The sequence below is a fragment of the Ranitomeya imitator genome, chromosome 4 (genome assembly GCF_032444005.1).
Source record: "Ranitomeya imitator isolate aRanImi1 chromosome 4, aRanImi1.pri, whole genome shotgun sequence".
Taxonomy (NCBI): domain Eukaryota; kingdom Metazoa; phylum Chordata; class Amphibia; order Anura; family Dendrobatidae; genus Ranitomeya; species Ranitomeya imitator.
In genome coordinates, this window is record NC_091285.1 from 240,990,249 (window position 1) to 241,016,574 (window position 26,326).

Genomic DNA, 26,326 nt, shown 5'->3' on the forward strand with positions numbered 1-26,326 from the left:
GAGTGACAACAAATCAGGGATTCAAGCTTCAGGAGGCTAATTTGCATATTCCAGGTGCCTTCTGGGAGAAGCGAAGTCTCCCTAAGCTAGAAGATCGTTGGGTACAGCCGGGACCAGCTGCTTCGAAAGCATCACCAAACCAGGGATTCAAGCTTCAGGAGGCTAATTTGCATATTCCAGGTGCCTTCTGGGAGAAGCGAAGTCTCCCTAAGCTAGAAGATCGTTGGGTACAGCCGGGACCAGCTGCTTCGAAAGCATCACCAAACCAGGGATTCAAGCTTCAGGAGGCTAATTTGCATATTCCAGGTGCCTTCTGGGAGAAGCGAAGTCTCCCTAAGCTAGAAGATCGTTGGGTACAGCCGGGACCAGCTGCTTCGAAAGCATCACCAAACCGCGCGCCGTAGGACATTATTGCAAGAGAGCTTGGCTGAGTAGATTACACAAGAAGGAAAACACACAGCAAGTCAGCAGGATCTAGGAGCAACATGGCAGATGTGACAACCTACATGGTGAGCTGCAGCATGTGCTACATGTTCACAGATCGACCAGAAGAAGAATCCAATTTCACCTGTCAGAAGTGTAGACTAGTGGCCCTTTTAGAAGAAAAGGTGCGGGGTCTGGAAGAAAGAATAGCAACTTTGAAACTCATCAAAGAGAATGAAGACTTTCTAGACAGAACAGAAGCATCTCTACTGGTCACAGAAGGTGCAAAAAGTGTCAGAGAACCTCCAAAAGCAGATGAGTGGAAGCATGTGACCAAAAGAAGCAAGAAGACCATGGAGAAATCACCAACCACACAACTGAAGAACCGATATCAAATCTTTGTAGAGGATGAAGATGGCACACCTAAGAATGAAGCAATACCAGCAAGCAAAAAAGAAAAGGGCACACAGCAACAAGTGACAGCAAAAAGTACAGCCAAGAAGCAACGAAGAGTGGTGGTGGTGGGAGACTCACTACTGAGAGGCACCGAAGCAGCCATCTGCAGACCGGACATAACTGCAAGAGAAGTATGCTGCCTTCCAGGTGCGATGATCAAGGATGTGACCGATAGGATACCAAAGCTCTTCAGCTCCAAGGACGTCCACCCATTTCTTCTGATACATGTTGGCACCAATGACACGGCAAGGAAGGACCTACCGACAATCTGCAAGGACTTTGAAGAGTTGGGGAAGAAAGTAAAGGAACTGGATGCACAGGTAGTTTTTTCTTCTATCCTTCCAGTAGACGGGCATGGCACCAGGAGATGGAACAGGATCCTTGATGCAAACAACTGGCTAAGACGATGGTGCAGACAACAAGGATTTGGATTCCTGGACCACGGTGTGAATTACTGGTATGATGGACTCCTCGCCAGAGACGGACTACACCTCAACAAACCTGGGAAACAAACATTCGCCAGAAGACTCGCTACACTCATCAGGAGGGCGTTAAACTAGAAGAAGAGGGGACGGGAAGAAAAACATTAGACTCGAACAAAGACGACCCAGGAAAACATACTCAGAAGGGAGGTAAGAACATTTCTAAAACAATCCACAGTGAGGAGATTGGAACAAAACAAAATCCTCTAAACTGCATGCTCGCAAACGCCAGAAGCCTGACAAACAAGATGGAAGAACTAGAAGCAGAAATATCTACAGGTAACTTTGACATAGTGGGAATAACCGAGACATGGTTAGATGAAAACTATGACTGGGCAGTTAACTTACAGGGTTACAGTCTGTTTAGAAAGGATCGTAAAAATCGGAGAGGAGGAGGGGTTTGTCTCTATGTAAAGTCTTGTCTAAAGTCCACTTTAAGGGAGGATATTAGCGAAGGGAATGAGGATGTCGAGTCCATATGGGTTGAAATTCATGGAGGGAAAAATGGTAACAAAATTCTCATTGGGGTCTGTTACAAACCCCCAAATATAACAGAAAGCATGGAAAGTCTACTTCTAAAGCAGATAGATGAAGCTGCAACCCATAATGAGGTCCTGGTTATGGGGGACTTTAACTACCCGGATATTAACTGGGAAACAGAAACCTGTGAAACCCATAAAGGCAACAGGTTTCTGCTAATAACCAAGAAAAATTATCTTTCACAATTGGTGCAGAATCCAACCAGAGGAGCAGCACTTTTAGACCTAATACTATCTAATAGACCTGACAGAATAACAAATCTGCAGGTGGTTGGGCATTTAGGAAATAGCGACCACAATATTGTGCAGTTTCACTTGTCTTTCACTAGGGGGACTTGTCAGGGAGTCACAAAAACATTGAACTTTAGGAAGGCAAAGTTTGAACAGCTTAGAGATGCCCTTAATCTGGTAGACTGGGACAATATCCTCAGAAATGAGAATACAGATAATAAATGGGAAATGTTTAAGAACATCCTAAATAGGCAGTGTAAGCGGTTTATACCTTGTGGGAATAAAAGGACTAGAAATAGGAAAAACCCAATGTGGCTAAACAAAGAAGTAAGACAGGCAATTAACAGTAAAAAGAAAGCATTTGCACTACTAAAGCAGGATGGCACCATTGAAGCTCTAAAAAACTATAGGGAGAAAAATACTTTATCTAAAAAACTAATTAAAGCTGCCAAAAAGGAAACAGAGAAGCACATTGCTAAGGAGAGTAAAACTAATCCCAAACTGTTCTTCAACTATATCAATAGTAAAAGAATAAAAACTGAAAATGTAGGCCCCTTAAAAAATAGTGAGGAAAGAATGGTTGTAGATGACGAGGAAAAAGCTAACATATTAAACACCTTCTTCTCCACGGTATTCACGGTGGAAAATGAAATGCTAGGTGAAATCCCAAGAAACAATGAAAACCCTATATTAAGGGTCACCAATCTAACCCAAGAAGAGGTGCGAAACCGGCTAAATAAGATTAAAATAGATAAATCTCCGGGTCCGGATGGCATACACCCACGAGTACTAAGAGAACTAAGTAATGTAATAGATAAACCATTATTTCTTATTTTTAGTGACTCTATAGCGACAGGGTCTGTTCCGCAGGACTGGCGCATAGCAAATGTGGTGCCAATATTCAAAAAGGGCTCTAAAAGTGAACCTGGAAATTATAGGCCAGTAAGTCTAACCTCTATTGTTGGTAAAATATTTGAAGGGTTTCTGAGGGATGTTATTCTGGATTATCTCAATGAGAATAACTGTTTAACTCCATATCAGCATGGGTTTATGAGAAATCGCTCCTGTCAAACCAATCTAATCAGTTTTTATGAAGAGGTAAGCTATAGACTGGACCACGGTGAGTCATTGGACGTGGTATATCTCGATTTTTCCAAAGCGTTTGATACCGTACCGCACAAGAGGTTGCTACACAAAATGAGAATGCTTGGTCTGGGGGAAAATGTGTGTAAATGGGTTAGTAACTGGCTTAGTGATAGAAAGCAGAGGGTGGTTATAAATGGTATAGTCTCTAACTGGGTCGCTGTGACCAGTGGGGTACCGCAGGGGTCAGTATTGGGACCTGTTCTCTTCAACATATTCATTAATGATCTGGTAGAAGGTTTACACAGTAAAATATCGATATTTGCAGATGATACAAAACTATGTAAAGCAGTTAATACAAGAGAAGATAGTATTCTGCTACAGATGGATCTGGATAAGTTGGAAACTTGGGCTGAAAGGTGGCAGATGAGGTTTAACAATGATAAATGTAAGGTTATACACATGGGAAGAGGGAATCAATATCACCATTACACACTGAACGGGAAACCACTGGGTAAATCTGACAGGGAGAAGGACTTGGGGATCCTAGTTAATGATAAACTTACCTGGAGCAGCCAGTGCCAGGCAGCAGCTGCCAAGGCAAACAGGATCATGGGGTGCATTAAAAGAGGTCTGGATACACATGATGAGAGCATTATACTGCCTCTGTACAAATCCCTAGTTAGACCGCACATGGAGTACTGTGTCCAGTTTTGGGCACCGGTGCTCAGAAAGGATATAATGGAACTAGAGAGAGTACAAAGGAGGGCAACAAAATTAATAAAGGGGATGGGAGAACTACAATACCCAGATAGATTAGCGAAATTAGGACTATTTAGTCTAGAAAAAAGACGACTGAGGGGCGATCTAATAACCATGTATAAGTATATAAGGGGACAATACAAATATCTCGCTGAGGATCTGTTTATACCAAGGAAGGTGACGGGCACAAGGGGGCATTCTTTGCGTCTGGAGGAGAGAAGGTTTTTCCACCAACATAGAAGAGGATTCTTTACTGTTAGGGCAGTGAGAATCTGGAATTGCTTGCCTGAGGAGGTGGTGATGGCGAACTCAGTCGAGGGGTTCAAGAGAGGCCTGGATGTCTTCCTGGAGCAGAACAATATTGTATCATACAATTATTAGGTTCTGTAGAAGGACGTAGATCTGGGTATTTATTATGATGGAATATAGGCTGAACTGGATGGACAAATGTCTTTTTTCGGCCTTACTAACTATGTTACTATGTTACTATGTTACTAACGTCACATATATGGTCTGCAGAGCACTGGTGTAGACCTGATATTACCATTATATAGTCACTGTATGGTGGTAATATCAGTCTTAGTACAGTAGTTTTTGTTAATGGGGTCATCCTGCAAGGGAGAATCCTGACAGTGTGCTCTATGAGGATTCAGAAGTCTAAAGCCACTTAGCCGTTAACCTTAAGCCTGGACAACCCATTTTAATGATCAGTATTGTGGTATTATCATTACTGTATATGCTGGCAATATCTAGTTATGGTTTGCTGGTATTTGTCTGTTATATATTTTGGCACCAGTCAGATCCTGTGTTGAATTACATCTATACCAAGCCATGCATGTCAATTTTTACTGGAACAGGAAGGTCCAGGAACTGTCCAAGAAAACAGTTTTGTGTTTCTCTGAATGAGGCTGTGCATACACACCAGGACTCCACTATTGCAGAACAGTATAAATTCTCTTCTAATAATGGTATAGTCTCATTATTTGTGTTGATAGCTAATCAACTAAATACTTAGTAGATGAAAATGAATCTTTATATTACTTACCTTTGTTTTGAATCTAAGTTAAGAATTCCACCAACAGACCAGATAACTGAAAATAAACCATAAGCCATGATCATATGTTTGTCATCTTCATTTGTTTTCTTGCTAATTGTATTAAAACTTGGAGACTCTAAGTCCTCTGAAACTTCAAGGATTCCGTCTTCAGTGTCCATTTTTAGTTTTGCAGAACTGAAATGATACAAAACAGTATGCAATGTCAAATATATGCAATGATAAGTATACAGTATATGACGGAATGACAAACGCCAAGCGAAGTAATTCTGGCTACAACTCACCCTGTCATCGGAAATGACTGGAGTAAGCGTGGTACTAGTGCAGTAATGTTTTATGCTCTGCCCACAGAAGAGCAAAGTAAATTGTGCCCATGTAGACCTGTGAGGCTACTGTGCAGATGCAAAATTTTGCTTAGCTGATACAAAATGTGTCATCTACATCAATCATAGCCAGAGGGCACAGATTAGGCGCACAAAAGAGGTACAGATGCCATAGGGTGGATGCTCATCGGACAGGACCATCTTCAATTAAATACAATGTGGGAGCAATTAAAATAGTATTTTGGGGAGTATACAGAGGTGACAGATTCACTTTAAAAAAAAACTGCTATGGTTATAGTCACTAGATTATATTGGAGAGAATATTGGCCTTTAATCTGGAAATGTATCTTTATATAATATTCATACTCTTGAAAATATTTTTTTAAATTTCTAATAAGAAGCAACGGGCTTCCTTTGGTTTCATGTATTTCAGCAAGATCAACTATCTGTTGTCTTCACATCCAATATCTGCTGTTAACAAGTTAAATGCCATTATCCGTCCCTGACAGCGGTATTGAACATGTCATTGATCCCACCAATAGGTGTTTCTGTCATCTGATTGTGGGGCGCCGATGTGTTGTCATCACAGTCGGGGGTCTGCTGAAGACTCCCGTGCCTGTCATCATGATCCACCTGTGAATGCCAGCCTGTGCCAGCAGACATAGGAGATTGTGATTTTTGCTATGCATAGCAGTGCTGAAGCACTGCAATATATAGTACAGGTGATTGGACAATCGCAGCTTCAAGGCCCCTTCAAAGGGAGACTATTATATACCGTAAAAAGTAAAAAACAATGTAAAGAAAATAACTAAAGTTTAAATCACCCCCTTTTGCCTCATAAAAAAACAAATTAAAAATACACATTTTATAGCGCCATATTCAGAGAAGCCCGATCTGACACTTTCTATGAGTTGTTCCTGGCTATAGTTGCTGCTCCAGTTGCTTTCAATGAAGGGCATTTTTGTGCTCAAAAACAAGTCAAGAGAGTGGCATACATTCTACTGTATATGATAGCAGAGTGGGAACTTTCTGCAAGATATTGTGCTGGCTCGGTATGTTGTGAGGTTGAGTACATATTCTAATTTCTAAAAAGGCAGACTGCACCACCAGCAACTTGAGTAGATGAGAGTTTAGTTGGCAAATTAGAGGATGACTGGGAGCATAGACCTGTTACTTCAACACACAACCACGGATGGATATTGGCAGATGTAATGGAGAAAAAAGAGAAAAGGGTGCATTCTGGCTGACAGAAAAATGAGCGTGATTAGAAGGGGAAAGAGAACAAATTGAGATCTGCTTTTATTGCTGGACACCTTGCTTTTCCCAAAATGAGCAGTTGAGTAGATGATGTCACTTCAAGTGCTGATAGTGAGACCTAGTTTCTATTGTATGCGAGCTGGGATGTCCAGGGATTATTTTCCACTTGCAGATCCTGCAAATTGCCAAAGGACCACTGCCACCAATGTGACCAGACCTTTCAGGTGCTGATGAGCCTCCACCAACATCACCTACTCCTGAGGTGACTGCATGACATGCAGATTTAGCCTCAGAGGATTTTTAAGCCTCACATTGCCTGTGCTCTGTGCCACTGAGGATAACACCCTGCTCCCCCGGTTTATAGGTTTTATCCACCACAGAATCTTTATCATTATCATCATCCCAGATCCAGTCGACAGTTGCCTCTGTGAGGGAAATGGCCTGAGTTCCTTGCACTTCCAATTCCCCCACACACATCTAATTTCAACCTCCAGATTCGTCACACCTGTGCTCCTACCACTGTCAGTGCTTCTACTACCATGATACCCTCAGTCTGTAACAGAGATTAGTGTTAGAATTGGGTCTTCCATCTCTTCTGGCTAAATATTTTCCAAATACAAAGACTGACTATTTCATTCATTCATTCAATGAATCAACTGGGAGAAAATGGTGTAGTATGTTCCTTAGTCCCCAGGGTGCTGTAGTTTAGGGGACTGTGGGGGAAAACTGAAATTGTAATTGATGGATTGAAAACTCAGTTTTGTACAACATTAATTATTATGGCAGAGGAAGAGGAAGGTGTACTGTAAATAACACTGACTCAAGCTGCTGATGATGTCGCTAGTAGGGTTGAGCGACTTTTACATTTATAGGATCGGGTCGGATTTCACAAAACCCGACTTTTTCAAAAGTCGGGTTGAGTGAAATCGGCCGATCCTATAAAAAAGTCGGGGTCGGGGTCGGCCGAAACACGAAACCCAATGCAGTGCATTGGGTTTCCAATGGTTCCCAGGGTCTGAAGGAGAGGAAACTCTCCTTCAGGCCCTGGGATCCATATTTAAGTGTAAAATAAAGAATTAAAATAAAAAATATTGCTATACTCACCCTTGGACGCGCCCTGGTACTAACCGGCAGCCTTCCTTCCTTAGAATCAGCGCGTGAAGGGCCTTAGATGATGTCGCAGCTTGTGATTGGTCGCGCGACCGCCCATGTGACCGCTCGCGCGACCAATCACAAGCCGCGACGTCACCGAAGGTCCTTCAAGCGCTGATTCTTAGGAAGGAAGGCTGCCGGAAAGAAGCAGGGCGAGTCCGAGGGTGAGTATATTCCTATTAGGTACAGTATATACTCACCCTCGGACGCGCCCTGCTTCTTTCTGGCAGCCTTCCTTCCTAAGAATCAGCGCTTGAAGGACCTTCGGTGACGTCGCAGCTTGTGATTGGTCGCGCGAGTCCGAGGGTGAGTATATTCCTATTAGGTACAGTATATACTCACCCTCGGACGCGCCCTGCTTCTTTCTGGCAGCCTTCCTTCCTAAGAATCAGCGCTTGAAGGACCTTCGGTGACGTCGCAGCTTGTGATTGGTCGCGCGAGCGGTCACATGGGCGGTCACGTGACCAATCACAAGCCGCGACGTCATCTAAGGCCCTTCACGCGCTGATTCTAAGGAAGGAAGGCTGCCGGTTAGTACCAGGGCGCGTCAGAGGGTGAGTATAGCAATATTTTTTATTTTAATTCTTTATTTTACACTTAAATATGGATTCCAATACCGATTTCCGATATTGCAAACATATCGGAACTCGGGATCGGAATTCCGATACCAGATTCAGAAGATCGCCGACCTCATGGCCGACCCCACACAGGGGTCGGGTCGGGTTTCATGAAACCCGACTTTGCCAAAAGTTGGCGACTTCTGAAAATTGCCAACCCATTTCGCTCAACCCTAGTCGCTAACAGAGGCTACATCATCCCACCCTGAAAAGTATTGTGATATATTCCATTACACTCCCCATTGATATGCTTGCCAGAGGCAGAGAAAGTCAATGGTGACTTGCGTTTTGGTACTAGTACTGCTGGGTTGCTATTGCACTGCAATTGCAATGTTATGGGTATTTTTTTTCTCTTACAGTATCACATTAATTGCCAATGCCATATTTTAACTTACGATACATTATACAAGTATAGCATTTACCCAAACCTGTAAAACTGTGGAATAAACCACAAATGCAAGGCAGGGTTCACATGAAGGCAAAAAATGCTAATGCATCACCAGTAGGGTTGAGCGACTTTTAGTTTTTTAGGGTCTAGTCGGGTTTCACAAAACCCGACTTTCCCAAAAGTCGGGTCGAGTGAAATCGGCCAATCCTATTGAAAAGTTGGGGTTGGGGATTGGCCGAAGCTCGAAACCCAATGAAAGTCTATGGGGTTTTTTTTTTTTACATTTCCTTCAGGGCGATATAGCAGGAAAGCCGGTAATTCAATTACCGGCTTTTCATTTCTCCTGCCAAAACCCGACATGATATGAGACATGGTTTACATACAGTAAACCATCTCATATCCCCATTTTTTTTGCATATTCCACACTACTAATGTTAGTAGTGTGTATGTGCTAAAAACATCTGCCCCCAGCCACCCCAGAAAAGGCACATCTGGAAGATGCACCTATTCTGGCACTTGGCCACTCTCTTCTCATTCCCGTGTAGCGGTGGGATATGGGGTAATGAAGGGTTAATGCCACCTTGCTATTGTAAGGTGACATTAAGCCAGATTAATAATGGAGAGGTGTCAATTATGACACCTATCCATTATTAATCCAATTGTATGAAAGAGTTAAAAAAAACAGGATCTCTCTTGAGCGTGAGAAAAGTTCCCAGGCTCCAGGTCATATGAGGACATCCAGCAGGGGGCGCATCACCGCGAATGAAGGTAACTACAGGTCATTGACCTACATTACCTTCATTCCCTGGGGTTTTACAGCCACGAGCAGCGCTGCATTAGCAGAGCTCCTGGCTGTAAAATATTTTAACCCCTTCAGATGGATTTACAACGTGGGACGTTACAGATCTACGGAAGGTATGTATATTGTTGGTTTATTATTTTTTATTTGTTACAGAGCGAGGGTCTTCAGGTGGATTGCCAGTACAATAAAATATTAAAACAACCTGTGTCTTTATTTCATTAAAATACTTTTTAATAATGTGTGTGTGTTTTTTTAACCATTTAATGCAATTGGATTAATAATGGATAGGTGTCAGAATTGACACCTCTCCATTATTAATCTGGCTTAATGTCACCTTACAATAGCAAGGTGACATTAACCCTTCATTATCCCATATCCCACCACTACACGGGAGTGGGAAGAGAGTGGCCAAGTGCCAGAATAGGCGCATCTTACAGATGTGCCTTTTCTGGGGTGGCTGGGGGCAGATGTTTTTAGCCAAGGGGGGGCCAAAAACCGTGGACCCTCTCCAGGCTATTAATATCTACCTTCAGTCACTGGCTTTACTACTCTGGCGGAGAAAATTGCGCGGGAGCCCACGCCAATTTTTTCAGCGATTTAACCCTTAAATTGCTGAAAGCTATGTTAGGGCTAGCGGAACGCACCAAATAATGATACAGATATAGTATGGTGCGTTCGCATCCCGGGGTCCACCGTGCAGAGATGGAACCTGCTGCCAAGTAATGATGGACTATATGGCGGTACTCATAAGTATACACACGTGGGTTAGACTTCACCCAGCATGAAGGAAGCGATCCTGTTGCGTCACAGGATCGTGGTACCGCACATAGAGCGCGAGCAAGTAGTCAGCGAACTCAACCCCAACTAGGATTGAAGTCCGATTAGACCCTTGCTGGCACAACACCGCAACTGGGTGTGTAAGGAAAATAACAATATTTAGGGCACAAGAGTGCATGCGGTGCCGCACTGACGAACGCCACTAACCACCCAGGCTTGGGTAAGGAAAGCACAGAGGAAGTGCACGGCGCCGTACTGGCGGTCACAGCAACTGGACGCTGTAATGTGTGATTTGTGCTGTAGGATAAGTCGGGCGCTAGATAGCAACCATACAGCTTCCGCGAACAGACATTCAATAGGGAAGGGGTATCCAAGGACGACTTGCACTCACAACAAACACACATATGCAAATGTACACTAGCGCATGGCCGTGCGGTCATGCGCAGTTTATATAGTTGCAGCACAGGAAGTAGCCACAGAAACTTTGCCCTTCCAAGACCTGCCAAGAGGACCAATGGAATGTGCTGCAGGGCCTGAGCACATGACCCTCGATCTCCAACGGGAGATCTTGCCCTGGGCATGCTCAGTGTGTGCAGACAAGGACTTAGTCCCAGAGAAGTCTGCTCGCTGCTGACCAGCACTGGCTTTAATGGCAGAAGCTGAAGAAGCAGCAGTAACTCTCTGTACAGAGCGAGACTGAGCAAGACGCTGGGACCGACGTCCCTGCTGAGCAGACTCCACTGCGGCTGGATAAGAATGGGAGACCGCAGCGGAGATGGCTCGAGATTCCCCCTGTGCAGAAGCGGGAACTCGAGACCTAACAAGCTATTAAATTTAAGGGTTAAAGGCAATTTGAGGGTTAAATCACTGAAAAAATTGGCGTGGGCTCTCGCGCAATTTTCTCAGCCAGAGTAGTAAAGCCAGTGACTGAGGGCAGATATTAATAGTCTAGAGAGGGTCCACGGTTTTTGTTCCCCCCTGGCTAAAAACATCTGCCCCCAGCCACCCCAGGAAAGGCACATCTGTAAGATGTGCCTATTATGGCACTTGGCCACTCTCTTTCCACTCCCGTGTAGCGGTGGGATATGGGGTAATGAAGGGTTAATGTCACCTTGCTATTGTAAGGTGACATTAAGCCAGATTAATAATGGAGAGGTGTCAATTCTGACACCTATCCATTATTAATCCAATTGTATGAAAAAGTTAAAAAAAACACAAACACATTATTAAAAAGTCTTAAAACATTAACCCTTCATTACCCCATATCCCACCGCTACACGGGAATGGGAAGAGAGTGGCCAAGTGCCAGAATAGTCGCATCTTCCAGATGTGCCTTTTCTGGGGTGGCTGGGGGCAGGTGTTTTTAGCCAGGGGGGGGCAATAACCGTGGACTCTCTCCAGGCTATTAATATCTGCCCTCAGTCACTGGCTTTACCACTCTGGTGGAGAAAATTGCGCGGGAGCCTACGCCAATTTTTTCCACGATTTAACCCTTAAATTAAGAGCTAGAGCTCTGAAATTTTGCAAATACACACTACTAACATTAGTAGTGTGGAATATGCAAAAAAAAGGGGGATATGACATGGTTTACTGTATGTAAACCATGTCTCATATCATGTCGGGTTTTGGCAGGAGAAATGAAAAGCCGGTAATTGAATTACCGGCTTTCCTGCTATATCGCGCTGAAGTTAATATAAATATATATATATATATATGTGTCTGAATGACATATATATATATAAATATATATATATATATAAAACGAAACCCGACTTTTCATTAGAGATCGCCGACCGCCGACCCGATCCCAGAGTGGGATCGGGTCGGGTTTCACGAAACCCGACTTTGCTAAAAGTCGGCGACTTTTGAAAAGTGCCGATCTGTTTCGCTCAACCCTAATCACCAGCTTGCCCTTTATTATTGGTTCTCCATTTATGTGTCTCCACTTTGATAAGGTAAACAGGCGCGCCAAAAGAAATGCACTGTTAAATGTCCGTAATAGTATAGGGAGCAGAACGGCACTAGAGCAGAATGTTTCCAAGCATGCAGGACTGTTAATGGACAGCTGTGTATTCAGGCGTCACAATCGTAAAGGGTAATGGTGCTCTGCATGAATGTCCAGAGAGTAATCGGTATGCAGTAAAAGAGAAGAAACTAATGCTATATAGTGCTCTATATACATCCTATAGTGCTCCTATACCGCACCCTCATATGTACCTGATGTCCTGATGGATGTAATTTTCATCTTTCTCCATTAAAGATCACAATCTTCACAGCAAATTCGGGGTGAGTGTCGCATTAGTTTCTTCTCTTTTACTGTTAAATGTCTCAATTTGTTATAATAATTTGTATTCAAATGTTTAGTTCAAACTAATTAATTACCTTGCCCAAAATGAAACATTTAGCTAGCACAGATGCCAGGTGTAACACAGCCCCTGTACAGTTGTCAATTGGAATAGTCAAACAGAAAATCAAAAAGTAAATTGTGTGTATAATGTTTTCAAATTTCTATTTTTTTAAACACTATTTTCCCCTGTCCAGAAAACCAGAATGCTATATTATTTGTCAGGTATATACACAGTAAGTAATTTACTTCAACAGCCAGCAATATTATTGTGTCGCATATTTCTATTAAATTTGAGCACTAAAACAATTGCAAAACTTTAATCTTATCCTTTTTTAAAGAGGAATTTGTGGCCAAATTTTTCTTGTTCAACTGGACAAATGATGTAAGAGTGGCTATAGAGCTAAATAATATATATATATATATATATATATATTTATATATATATATATCCCTTATACATATACATTGGGTACAGAAAGTATTCAGACCCCTTTAAAATGTTCACTCTTTCTTTCATTGCAGCCATTTGGTAAATTCAAAAAAGTTCATTTTTTTTCTCAATGTGCACTCTGCACCCCATCTTGACTGAAAAGAAAACCCCAGAAATTTAGACATTTTTGCAAATTTAATAAAAAAAGAAAAACTGAAATGTCACATGGTCATAAAAATTCCGACCCTTTGCTCAGTATTGAGTAGAAGCACTCTTTTGAGCTAATACAGCCATGAGTCTTCTTGGGAATGATGCAACAAGTTTTTCACACATGGATTTGGGGATCCTCTACCATTCTGTCAGGTTGGATGGTGAACCTTGGTGAACAGCAATTTTCAGGTCTCTCCAGAGATGCTCAATTGGGTTTTGGACAGGGCTCTTGCTGGGCCAGTCAAGAATGGTCACAAAGTTGTTCTGAAGCCACTTCTTTGTTAAAGGGACTCTGTCACCTCAAATAGGTGGGATATTTAAAAGACTTTTTACCTGTCCAATGGGTGGCGTTTCATCCTCATTTCTCCACCCCGTCCATCCCTGTTGTCCGCAATATATTAGTGAATTAGAGTACTTGTGATCCATAGTTGGCGCATACGCAATGCAATCTTTGTTCGCGCACGCTCAGGGTGCTTTGTCCAACTGTGGGCAAAGTCGAAAAGCATTACTGCGCATGCACCAGCGCACAATGTCCCACAACACAGCAAAATACTTCCGGGACATAGTCCTATCAATTTAATTAAACACATCTGGCCTCCAATGAAGGAGGATTACAAGGAAATGGACAGCATGTGACTTAAATATGAGTGTCTGAGCAAAGGGTCTGAACACTTATGACCATGTGATATTTCAGTTTTTCTTATTAAATTTGAAAAAAAATTTACATTTCTGTTTTTTTCAGTCAGGATGCGTAATGTAACATAGTAACATAGTAACTGTTAGGAGTCGAGTTTCCTCTGCTGCACAGGGGGAATCTCGATCCGTCTCCGCTGCGGTCTCCCATTCCCCTCCAGCCGCAGTGGAGTCTGCTCAGCAGGGACGTCGATCCCAGCGTCTCGCTCAGTCTGACTCTGTGAGAAGAGTTATTGCTGCTTCTCCAGCTTCTGCCTTTGAAGCCTATTCTGGTCAGCAGCGAGCGGACTTCTCTGGGACTAAGTCCTTATCTGCACACACTGAGCATGCCCAGGGCAAGATCTCCCGTTGGAGATCGAGGGTCATGTGCTCAGGCTCTGCGGCACATTCCATTGGTCCTCTTGGCAGGTCCTAGAAGGGCAAAAGTTCTATAGCCATTTCCTGTGCTGCAGCTATATAAACTGCGCATGACCGCACGGCCATGCGCTAGTATTGTCTTACAATTGATATGTGTGTATGTGTGAGTGCAAGTCGTTCTTGGTTACCCCTTCCCTATTGAATGTCTGTTCGCGGAAGGTGTACGGCTGCTATCTAGCGCCCGACTTAGCTTACTACACTAAACACACATCACAGCGTCCTGTAGCTGTGCCTGCCAGTACGGCGCCGTGCGCCTGCCTTGCGCTTTCCATACCCAAGTCTGGGTGGTTAGTGGCGTCCGTTAGTGCGGCATCGCTCGCGCACTTGTGCGCTTATATTTCTGAAGGTTCTCTACACACCCAGTTGCGGTGTTGTGCCAGCAAGGGCCTAATCGGGCTTCAATCCCTTCTGGGGTTAAGTCCGCTGGCCACTTGCTCGCACTCTAGTGCGGTATTGCGGTCCTGTGAATTAACAGGATCGCTTTCCTCACGCCGGGTGAGGTTTAACCCACGCGTGTTTACTTTAGTGTACCGCTATATAGTCTGCAAATTGCTAGCAGCAGGTTCTCACCTGCACGGTGGACCCCGGACTGCGAACGCATCTTTGTCACCTGTCTTGGTGCGTTCCGCCAGTCCTAACATAATACTAGCGCCAGGGTCTGGCTAGTAAATGGCAGACGGTCAGCGTCTACAGCAGTACATCCAGCAGCTGGAGGGTAGGTTGGCGGCTCTCGAGCGCACAACCTCAGCTGTGGACATTACTGCTGTCGCTGTTCAGGCTGCAAGTGCAGCTGCAGCCAGTTTGTCCGCTGCTACCCCTGCTCCGACCTTATCCCGTCTCCCGCTTCCAGACAAGTTTGCTGGTGACAGTAAGCCATGTCGGGGATTCGTGAGCCAGTGCTCCATACATCTCGAGCTGCTGGCTGCACGTTTTCCTACGGAACGGGCGAAAGTGGGATTCATTATATCTCTCTTGTCGGGCAGGGCGTTGGAGTGGGCAACGCCGCTTTGGGAACGTGGTGATCGTGTGGTGCAGAGTGCTCCTATCTTCCTGGACGCTCTGAGGCAGGTCTTTCTGGGACCTCGTGTCACCCACGATACCGCGCTCCAATTGTTGGCAATTACTCAGGCTTCGTCCATGGTCAGCCAGTTTGCCATCCTATTCCGGACTCTAGCTTCTGAGCTGGAATGGCCGGATAAAGTCCTTATTCCGGTGTTCTGGAAAGGACTGGCAGATCATGTGAAGGACGCCTTGGCCACCAGGGAGATTCCCGCCACACTGGAGGAGCTTATTACTATAGCTACCCGCATCGATCTCCGTTTTAACGAGCGGAGGTTGGAGCGGACCCAGTGTAGGCAGAGGTTTCGGCTGGCTCCCATCTTTGCCAAACCTCTAGAATCTCCTGTTATGGCGTCCGACTCCCATGAGGCCATGGAGGTTTCTCGAGCGGGATCTAGGTCTCAGACCGCCCGAGTACCTGTGCTATGTAAAAATTGCCAGCAACCGGGACATTTCGCTAATAAATGTCCACGGCGGTCGGGAAAACGATCGCGTCTAGTGTCCATTGGAGGAGGTTCACTGGACACCGCGGCATTTTCCTCAAAATTGTCCTTTAAAGGGACAATCCTGTTAGGCACATCCACTCTTACAGTAGAGCTTTGTGTGGATTCAGGAGCAGAGGGAAATTTTATGTCTTCTGCTTTTGCTCAGCGCCACGCAATACCTCTGGCTATGCTAGCCAAACCAGTAACCGTGAGAGTGGTGAATGGGTCGACACTTCCATTACAGATCACACATCAGACTGTCCCTTTCACGTTAGCCATGTCCCCATCCCACCAGGAGACTATTTCCCTTCTTGTCCTTCCCGAGGGAATGGATGAGATTCTGCTGGGAATGCCCTGGCTTCGTTTCCACTCCCCACATATTGAGTGGACCTCTGGGAGGATATTGGGTTGGAGTGAATCCTGCAAGGGCAGATGTGTGAAAGAGTGCGTTCAGGTTTCCACCACTGAGATACCCGCAGATCTCTCTACTCTCCCCAAACACTATTGGTCTTATGCAGACGTCTTTTCCAAAAAAGCCGCGGAGACCCTTCCGCCTCACCGTCCCTATGACTGTCCTATAGATCTCTTGCCTGGAGCAGAACCTCCTCGGGGACGTGTCTATCCCCTCTCTCTCCCGGAAACGGAGGCTATGTCCCAATACATCCAGGAGAATTTGGCAAGAGGATTTATTAGGAAGTCAGTGTCACCAGCTGGGGCAGGGTTCTTCTTCGTACAGAAGAAGAATGGAGAGTTGCGTCCTTGCATAGACTACAGGGGTCTTAACGCCATCACCGTTAAAAATAAGTACCCGCTGCCCCTGATTTCTGAGCTTTTTGATAGGCTACGGGGAGCTAAGGTATTTACCAAATTAGACCTGCGGGGAGCTTATAACCTGATTCGCATTCGTGAGGGGGACGAATGGAAGACGGCGTTTAACACCAGAGATGGGCATTATGAGTATCTGGTGATGCCCTTCGGGCTCTGTAATGCCCCAGCCGTTTTCCAAGACTTTGTCAACGACATCTTCCGGGATATGCTTTCCACCTCGGTCGTAGTCTATCTGGATGATATTCTCATCTTCTCTCCAGATATTGACTCCCACCGGAGAGATGTTGGCAGAGTCTTCGACCTCTTACGGGCAAACTCTCTTTACGCAAAGTTGGAGAAGTGTGTGTTTGAGCAGGAGTCTTTACCTTTCCTGGGCTATATCATCTCTGCCCAAGGATTGGCTATGGATCCTGCCAAACTACAGGCTGTGATGGACTGGCAAGAACCCCATTCACTTAAAGCGGTGCAGCGCTTTATGGGGTTCATTAATTATTACCGCCAGTTCATCCCTCATTTCTCAACTTTGGTAGCTCCCTTGGTAGCCCTCACCAAGAAGGGAGCAAATCCCAAAGTGTGGTCTGAAGAGGTCTCCAGGGCCTTTTCTTCTACTAAGTCTCATTTTGCTAGCGCTCCCATCCTACATCGTCCCGATGTCGATAAGCCGTTTATAATGGAGGTGGATGCCTCTTCCGTTGGTGCTGGAGCAGTCCTCTTCCAGAAGGATGCTCAAGGTCGGAAGCATCCGTGCTTTTTCTTCTCCAAGACCTTCACACCAGCGGAGAGGAATTATTCCATCGGGGACAGGGAGTTGCTAGCGATGAAATTGGCTTTCTCTGAGTGGAGACATCTCTTGGAGGGGGCTCGTTTTCCCTTTCAAGTATTTACAGACCATAAAAATTTGCTATATTTGCAAACAGCCCAGAGGCTAAATTCTCGCCAGGCCAGATGGTCCTTATTCTTCTCCCGATTCCACTTCACCCTCCATTATGTCGCTGGGGAGAAGAACATTCGAGCTGATGCTCTTTCTCGCTCTGTTGTGTCATCTGAGGAGGAGGAAGGAGAGCCTCGGCTTATTGTTCCTTCGGAGAGCTTGAGAACCGTGGCTCCGGTGTCGCTTGAGTCTGTGCCTCCGGGCAAGACTTTTGTGCCCATAAATTTGCGACCGGAGGTTCTCTCTTGGGCTCATTCCTCCAGGGTGGGTGGACACTTTGGGACTAAAAGGACATCTGAGCTGCTGGCGAGGACGTACTGGTGGCCGCATATGCTGCGAGATGTCAGGGATTACGTTCTGGCGTGTGTCTCATGCGCCAAAAATAAGTCTCCTCGACAACGGCCGTCTGGGTTACTCTATCCCTTGCCGGTGGCAGACAGGCCCTGGGAGATGGTCGGGATGGACTTTGTAGTGGGTTTGCCCAAGTCTCGCGGCTGTACCGTCATTTGGGTAATTACCGATCATTTCTCGAAAATGGTGCACTTGGTGCCGCTCCCACGGTTACCTTCTGCACGGGCCTTGGCAGCGTTGTTCATAAGACACATCTTCCGCCTACACGGCATGCCAGACAAAATTGTCAGTGACCGGGGTCCCCAGTTTGCGTCTCGGTTCTGGAGAGAGCTTTGTCGTCTTCTCAGCATTGAGTTAAATCTCTCTTCCGCATATCATCCCGAGACGAATGGGTTGGTAGAGAGGGCCAATCAGACTCTGGTCACATATCTGCGACATTTTGTTTCTGCCAGGCAGGATGACTGGGCATCTTTATTACCATGGGCAGAGTTCGCCCTTAATAACGCTGTTGCCGATTCCACCGGTCAGACTCCTTTCCTCCTTAATTACGGCCAGCATCCGCGGGTTCCTGTGCCTATGCCCGTGTCCTCTGCTGACTCCAGGGTGGCAGACTGGGCAGTGGAGGCACGGGACATTTGGGACCGCACTCAGGATGCCATTCGGGCCTCGAAGGAGAGAATGAGGTCCTCCGCCGATGCACATCGGCGCCCTGCCCCGGCCTTTGCTCCTGGCGACTTGGTGTGGCTCTCCGCCCGTAACATCAGGCTGCGAGTTGAGTCCACTAAGTTTGCTCCTCGCTACTTGGGCCCATTCAAGGTCCTCGAGCAGGTTAATCCCGTGGTCTACCGCCTGGCTCTTCCTCCACGCTTGGGTATCACCGACACCTTTCATGTGTCCCTCTTGAAACCCGTATACATGTCCCGGTTTTCCGAGTCATCTGCCGGGACATCGGGTTCGTCTACGGACGATTACGAGGTGAACGCTATTTTGGGGTGCAAGGTGGTACGCGGCAAAAAGTTTTATTTGGTGGATTGGAAGGGTTATGGTCCAGAGGACAGGTCTTGGGAGCCTGCTGAAAACATTCGGGCCCCACAGCTCATTGCTGCCTTCGAGCGTAGCGAGGCCCAAGGAGGGGGGGGCCCTAGGAGGGGGGGTAATGTTAGGAGTCGAGTTTCCTCTGCTGCACAGGGGGAATCTCGATCCGTCTCCGCTGCGGTCTCCCATTCCCCTCCAGCCGCAGTGGAGTCTGCTCAGCAGGGACGTCGATCCCAGCGTCTCGCTCAGTCTGACTCTGTGAGAAGAGTTATTGCTGCTTCTCCAGCTTCTGCCTTTGAAGCCTATTCTGGTCAGCAGCGAGCGGACTTCTCTGGGACTAAGTCCTTATCTGCACACACTGAGCATGCCCAGGGCAAGATCTCCCGTTGGAGATCGAGGGTCATGTGCTCAGGCTCTGCGGCACATTCCATTGGTCCTCTTGGCAGGTCCTAGAAGGGCAAAAGTTCTATAGCCATTTCCTGTGCTGCAGCTATATAAACTGCGCATGACCGCACGGCCATGCGCTAGTATTGTCTTACAATTGATATGTGTGTATGTGTGAGTGCAAGTCGTTCTTGGTTACCCCTTCCCTATTGAATGTCTGTTCGCGGAAGGTGTACGGCTGCTATCTAGCGCCCGACTTAGCTTACTACACTAAACACACATCACAGCGTCCTGTAGCTGTGCCTGCCAGTACGGCGCCGTGCGCCTGCCTTGCGCTTTCCATACCCAAGTCTGGGTGGTTAGTGGCGTCCGTTAGTGCGGCATCGCTCGCGCACTTGTGCGCTTATATTTCTGAAGGTTCTCTACACACCCAGTTGCGGTGTTGTGCCAGCAAGGGCCTAATCGGGCTTCAATCCCTTCTGGGGTTAAGTCCGCTGGCCACTTGCTCGCACTCTAGTGCGGTATTGCGGTCCTGTGAATTAACAGGATCGCTTTCCTCACGCCGGGTGAGGTTTAACCCACGCGTGTTTACTTTAGTGTACCGCTATATAGTCTGCAAATTGCTAGCAGCAGGTTCTCACCTGCACGGTGGACCCCGGACTGCGAACGCATCTTTGTCACCTGTCTTGGTGCGTTCCGCCAGTCCTAACAGTAACATAGTTAGTAAGGCCGAAAAAATACATTTGTCCATTCAGTTCAGCCTATATTCCATCATAATAAATCCTCAGATCTACGTCCTTCTACAGAACCTAATAATTGTATGATACAATATTGTTCTGCTCCAGGGAGACATCCAGGCCTCTCTTGAACCCCTCGACTGAGTTTGCCATCACCACCTCCTCAGGCAAGCAATTCCAGATTCTCACCGCCCTAACAGTAAAGAATCCTCTTCTATGTTGGTGGAAAAACCTTCTATCCTCCAGACGCAAAGAATGCCCCCTTGTGCCCATCACCTTCCTTGGTATAAACAGATCCTCAGCGAGATATTTGTATTGTCCCCTTATATACTTATACATGGTTATTAGATCACCCCTCAGTGGTCTTTTTTCTAGACTAAATAATCCTAATTTCACTAATCTATCTGGGTATTGTAGTTCTCCCATCCCCTTTATTAATTTTGTTGCCCTCCTTTGTACTCTCTCTAGTTCCATTATATCCTTCCTGAGCACCGGTGCCCAAAACTGGACACAGTACTCCATGTGCGGTCTAACTAGGGATTTGTACAGAGGCAGTATAATGCTCTCATCGTGTGTATCCAGACCTCTATTAATGCACTCCATGATCCTGTTTGCCTTGCTGCTGCTGCCTAGCACTGGCTGGTCCAGGTAAGTTTATCGTTAACTAGGATCCCCAAGTCCTTCTCCCTATCAGATTTACCCAGTGGTTTCCCATTCAGTGTGTAATGGTGATATTGATTTCTTCTTTCCATGTGTATAACCTTACATTTATCATTGTTAAACCTCATCTCCCACCTAATGAGAAAAAAATAAACTTTTTTGAATTTACCAAACGGCTACAATGAAACGAAGAGTAAAAAATTTAGGGGTCTGAATACTTTCTGTACCCACTATATATATATATATATATATATATATATATATAGGGTGCGCTGTACTTGAGGGACGGACATCATCAGTTATCAGGTAGTTTACTGTTCGCTCTATGCTATATATGGGTTGTTATTCTTAGGACAACAGTGTATTTTTTCTATTATTGGCCCACAATCTTTCAATATATTGCCATCACTTTTTCTTAGTTTTTTTACACTTTGTAAACGGCAGTTTCTTTATCATTAACCCACATTCCCCCTTATACTTTTTTCAACATTTATGATACACTTTACGTTTTATATCTTTCTTGACATTCCTTTCAAGTTATATTGTATATATGGGTATGATTTATATACATAAATTTAACCTCTACACGTTTGGCTAAATTACTGCCTTTGTTATTTATTGATTAATTGGCGGTTATATAAGCACGGTTGCACTTTCAATTATACACATAGTGTTGGTATTGTTTACTATTGCATAGCACACATAGCACTATTTGCACTTTCTCTATATTTATTTTATGAGGTACTACTACATATATATACATATTTTTTATATCTTCCTTTGTGGGTATATAGTTTTCTTACACCCTGTGTCCTAATATTGATTTATATGTATGATTGTCCGTCCTGAGATTTATTATGGTTTTATGATTTTTCAAGTACAGGCACATGTGATAGTGCCATTTTGCCAAAATTCCGAATTAAGGCTTTTTTTATTAATATCATATGCTCTTTGGCGTTTTTATATATTTTATTATTCTATGATCTATTATTATTATTATTATTATTCTAGAGTGATCTATTTCAAGTGTTTATTTCTGTTCATGTTGATGATTATGGCTTACAGCAATGAAAGCCCAAAAGTCATTATCTCAGTAAATTAGAATACTTTATAACACCAGCTTGAAAAAAATTATTTTAAAATCCAAAATGTTGGCCTACTGAAATGTAAATTCAGTAAATGCACTAAATACTTGATTGAGGCTCCTTTTGCATCAATTACTGCATTAATGCGGTGTGGCATGGAGGCGATCAGCCTATGGCACAGCTGAGGTGTTATGGGAGCCCAGGTTGCTTTGCTAGCAGCTTTCAGATCATTTGCATTGTGGTGTCTGGTGTCTCTCATCTTCCTCTTTACAATACCCCATAGATTCTCTACTGGGTTAAGGTCAGGTGAGTTTGCTGGCCAATCAAGCACAGTGATACTGTTGTTTTTAAACCAGGCATTGGTACTTTTGGCAGTATCAAGGTGTTAAGTCCGGCTGAAGAATGAAATTTCCATCTCCAAACAGCTTGTCACAGAGGGAAGCATGAAGTGCTCTAAAATTTGCTGGTAGACGCCTGTGCTGACTTTGGTCTTGATAATTTTGTAGCATCTAGTGTGTTATAGAGGCCTGATCCAAAGTCCACAAAAATTATTGTGTTCCTAACATCATATACTAGGGGGCATCAGATCAAATTGTTTGTTACATATCTTCTTTGTCATACAGGCCTCATCCACATTCAAACAATTTGTTCTTCTGTGACTAACATGATACAGCACGCCATATTTCACCTTGGAATTTACTGCCACTGAAATTCAGCTGTTTGCAGAGTTTAAAATCTACTTTTTTTGCTAATACTGTGCTCCTACCACACTATCTCAGCAACATACTGTATATCAAACTGGTCTATTGTGGTGTCTTAACCACTAGACAAGAAGTGGATCCAGCTCAGGAAAGTAAGGTTAAAATAATTAGTATTTATTTGTAAACTTAAAACAATAATAAATAATACTAAAAAGACAGGGCTAAAAAAATTCCCAAAAAGAGAGAGGGAAAGCATGGTGTTGTAATAATAAGCTATGTGCAGGTCGTCAGTACATTTATTACTGTTTTAATTTTACAAATAATTAAAAATTATTTTTAACCTTATATTCCTGAGTTGGAATCACTTCTTGACTAGTGGTTAACATACCACAATAGACCAGTTTGATATTGTGTCTAACAACTATGGCACCTTCTTGGACAAATAGAAATTATCTGAGCAACATGCCTGGGAAAAAGCAAGACCGTGGTGGAAGGGTAATTAGGCTTGGTGTTCAAGTTACAAGTGGGGTAGGTGGTAAGGTTAGTGAAAGCAAAAGTGAAACAACTACTTCACGTCCTATGCAAGGATGTCTGACAACTTCTGTTACTACACTACCTTTCTTTGCCAGACGCACATCGGTACGCCTTGTTGATGAGGCCCAGAAAGAGCACAGCTTCAAATGACCTCTCTTCCTCTTCCTCCACATCAACATCAAACCCAGTACAGACCACAGAGGTGGTACACAATTTACCCTTGCTTTCCCCTGCATCCCAACTCTCCATTGGTACAACTGACAGTACGGAAAAACAGATGGGTGAGTCTCAAGAACTTTTCACATGCCATGAAAATCTGCACCGATGCCCAAACATTTTTTAGCTTGGATCCGGAGCAGGATGATGTATGGTCCGAGCAGCATCCCGACCCTCGTCATCAGGCGTTGACCCCTTATGAGACTCAGATATCTCAGACTCATACGGACTCTACAGTGCTGTCAGGACAGGAAGAGGAGTAGAGTGACTCCAAGGGTGAGGAATGCGATAACACAGTGGATGATGATGACGAAGTGTTAGATCCCAATTGGTTTGAACATAGAGGCACACAGCTGAGTAGTTCATCTGAGAAGGAAGACGAGAAGGTTATGTTGCACCATAGGTCATAGACATGTAGTGATGCAGCCATGACGACCAATGCATCCTCAGCTACAACTGTGGCTGTGACCAGCAGCGTTGTGGTGGGTCTGCAGCTCACAGGGGTGGCAAATGTTACCTAGCCTGTGCCTTTTTGACACTACAAAGGGTGAGCCAACTCAGGTAATTTGCCTACTTTGCAAAAAAAACAGAGTAGAGGGAAAAATTGCAATAATTTGATTACTACATGTATGAACCTTCACATTCGCATTCAACATTTGATACTCTGGGAATCCCACCTCAACAATCATCAGCCGCCCCATCAATCACTTCTGCTGCATCTACCTCCTCTGTTACCATGCCAACTATTGAGACACAGGTCTTTGACTGCAGAACCTCAGGTTCTTTAGCCGTTCCAGTCATGCTGACTGAGAGCCCCCATCAGCTGTAACGGATGCGGGCATGCCTGCTGTTTTAGATCTATCGCAGAGAACGAGCACACCACAACTTTTGCAATCCATCGATATATCTACACCTGCACTTCTCTCACAGTCCAACAGTTTGCCTGGTTCACTGTACTTTGCTCTCTCTCAGCACTGCATCCAGCTCAAGGTTCCCCAGTTGTGGTCAGGTAAAAGATTGTTTCCTACTACGCATAGCAAAGCTAAGAGGTTGAGCTCCACCATCTCCAATCTGTTAGCCACGGAAATGTTGCCTTTCCACCTGGTAGGTACAGATGGCTTCCAAAAGCTGATGGCCATCACAGTCCCCCAGTACCAATTGCCCAGTGGTCCTTACTTTTCTAAGAAAGCTGTGCCTGTGCTACAGCAGCAAGTCGCAGACAACATTACCCATTCTTTGACAAAATCTCTGTCTGACGGTGCATTTCACCACAGAAAATTGGATGAGAAAGCATGGCTAAGGGTATTATATTTCTGTGACTGTGCACTTGATGACTCTGTTAGCTGTGGTCAGGACTGCACCACCAATGATACGGACATCTTACTCCTGGATTCTACTCAGAACTGTCCTTGGGGACTCTCTGCTCATACTTTCTCTTCCTTACCACTCATCCAATTTAAGTGAGGTTTTCAAAAAGACCGTGCCAGGTCGAAACGTTACCATGTTACCGTGTTGTCCGCAATCACTTGTTTTTTTTCTCTCTAAAAATTATTTGGTGGTGCCTGTGCACTTGAATAAAAACAAAAAAAACTTTCTACATTGAAACCAAGACTTGAGTGCGGCTGTTTTTTGTATATGAGCTGTGGGTCAGGAGCTGCTTTAATGAAACACACTTTTCAACAGTACAGAGCAAATCCCCACCACATCCATATTGCGCAGCCAGGGCTCACAACAATCAGACAGTGTTAAAATTGATATGCCTTGCAGATCGCAGTCATACAGCTGAAGAGTTGTGGACAGCTCTCCAGGCTGAGTTTGATCAATGGTTGTCTCCGCTGAACCTACATCCAGGGAAGGCCATATCCGATAATGGTGCGAACCTGGTGGTGGCAAGCTCACACACATTCCTTGTATGGCTCACGTCCTCAACCTGGTGGTACAGTGTTTTCTCTGCCACTATCCTAGCCTGAGTGAGTTGCTTTAGAAACCAAAGAAGCTGTGTGCTCATTTCTGCCATTCGCACCCCTCAGATCATTGACTTGTATCGATACAGAGGTCTTTGTCCAAGCCAGTTTACAGGTTGATATGTGATGTACTGACATGGTGGAATTCCACTCTACACATGTTGCAGCAACTGTGGCAGCAGCAATGATCCCTGATGCAGTATGTCATGTCGTATAGCCTGGGCCAATGTAGAACAAACGTTTATGGGGTGGACATAGATTAAAGACCTCTGCACCCATCTGCACAGTTTCAAAATGGCTACTAAGATTGTTAGCACCGACAACGCTGTCATCGGCATCACTACTCCAGTAATTTATCTGCTGAAGCAGACTTTGAATAGCTTGTGGGAGGAGATGGCGGTCCCAGAAGAAAAGGAGGAAGCAGAGGAGGAAGAGATAATATTGTCTCTAATTTCCAGACTATCATCACGCAGGCAGGTGCCAAGGGAGGGTGGATTACTGTGATCAAAGGGAGCTGGTGATAACAGACAAACTCTTATCGAAGGTGCAAAATCAGAGGAACAAATGGAGGAGGAAGAGGCAATGGGCGAGTAACTGGAAGATTATCCTTCCCCTCTGTTGTTTGTGGTTAGCAGGAAGGGATGGAGGGATGTTACCCAGCCACCAACACAGCATGGGCTTGGACCTCATGGTACAGCCCGACATAAGAGTGCCTTCTTGCTGCACTGTAACATGATCCCTGTATAGTTATGATTATGAATACTGCTGACTAATGGGTTGCCAATTTACTAGATCCACATTATAAAACCACATTTTGCCAGATTCCCATCCTGGAAAGGGACTCATGAATGCTGGAGTATTGAAACAAACCTTTACACAACCTTAAGAGAGCTTTTCCCCAAGAAAGCAGTGA

At 44.8% G+C, this 26,326-nt stretch overlaps 1 protein-coding gene across 1 annotated transcript in view; it reads right to left on the reverse strand.

Moving 5' to 3' along the window:
* Positions 1–26,326, reverse strand: part of LOC138674484 (dynein axonemal heavy chain 3-like) — a 3,367,401-nt gene that overhangs the window by 1,605,096 nt on the left and 1,735,979 nt on the right. The window contains 1 exon segment of the mRNA XM_069762320.1: positions 5,022–5,207. Within this exon segment, the coding sequence (XP_069618421.1) occupies positions 5,022–5,207 (186 nt within the window).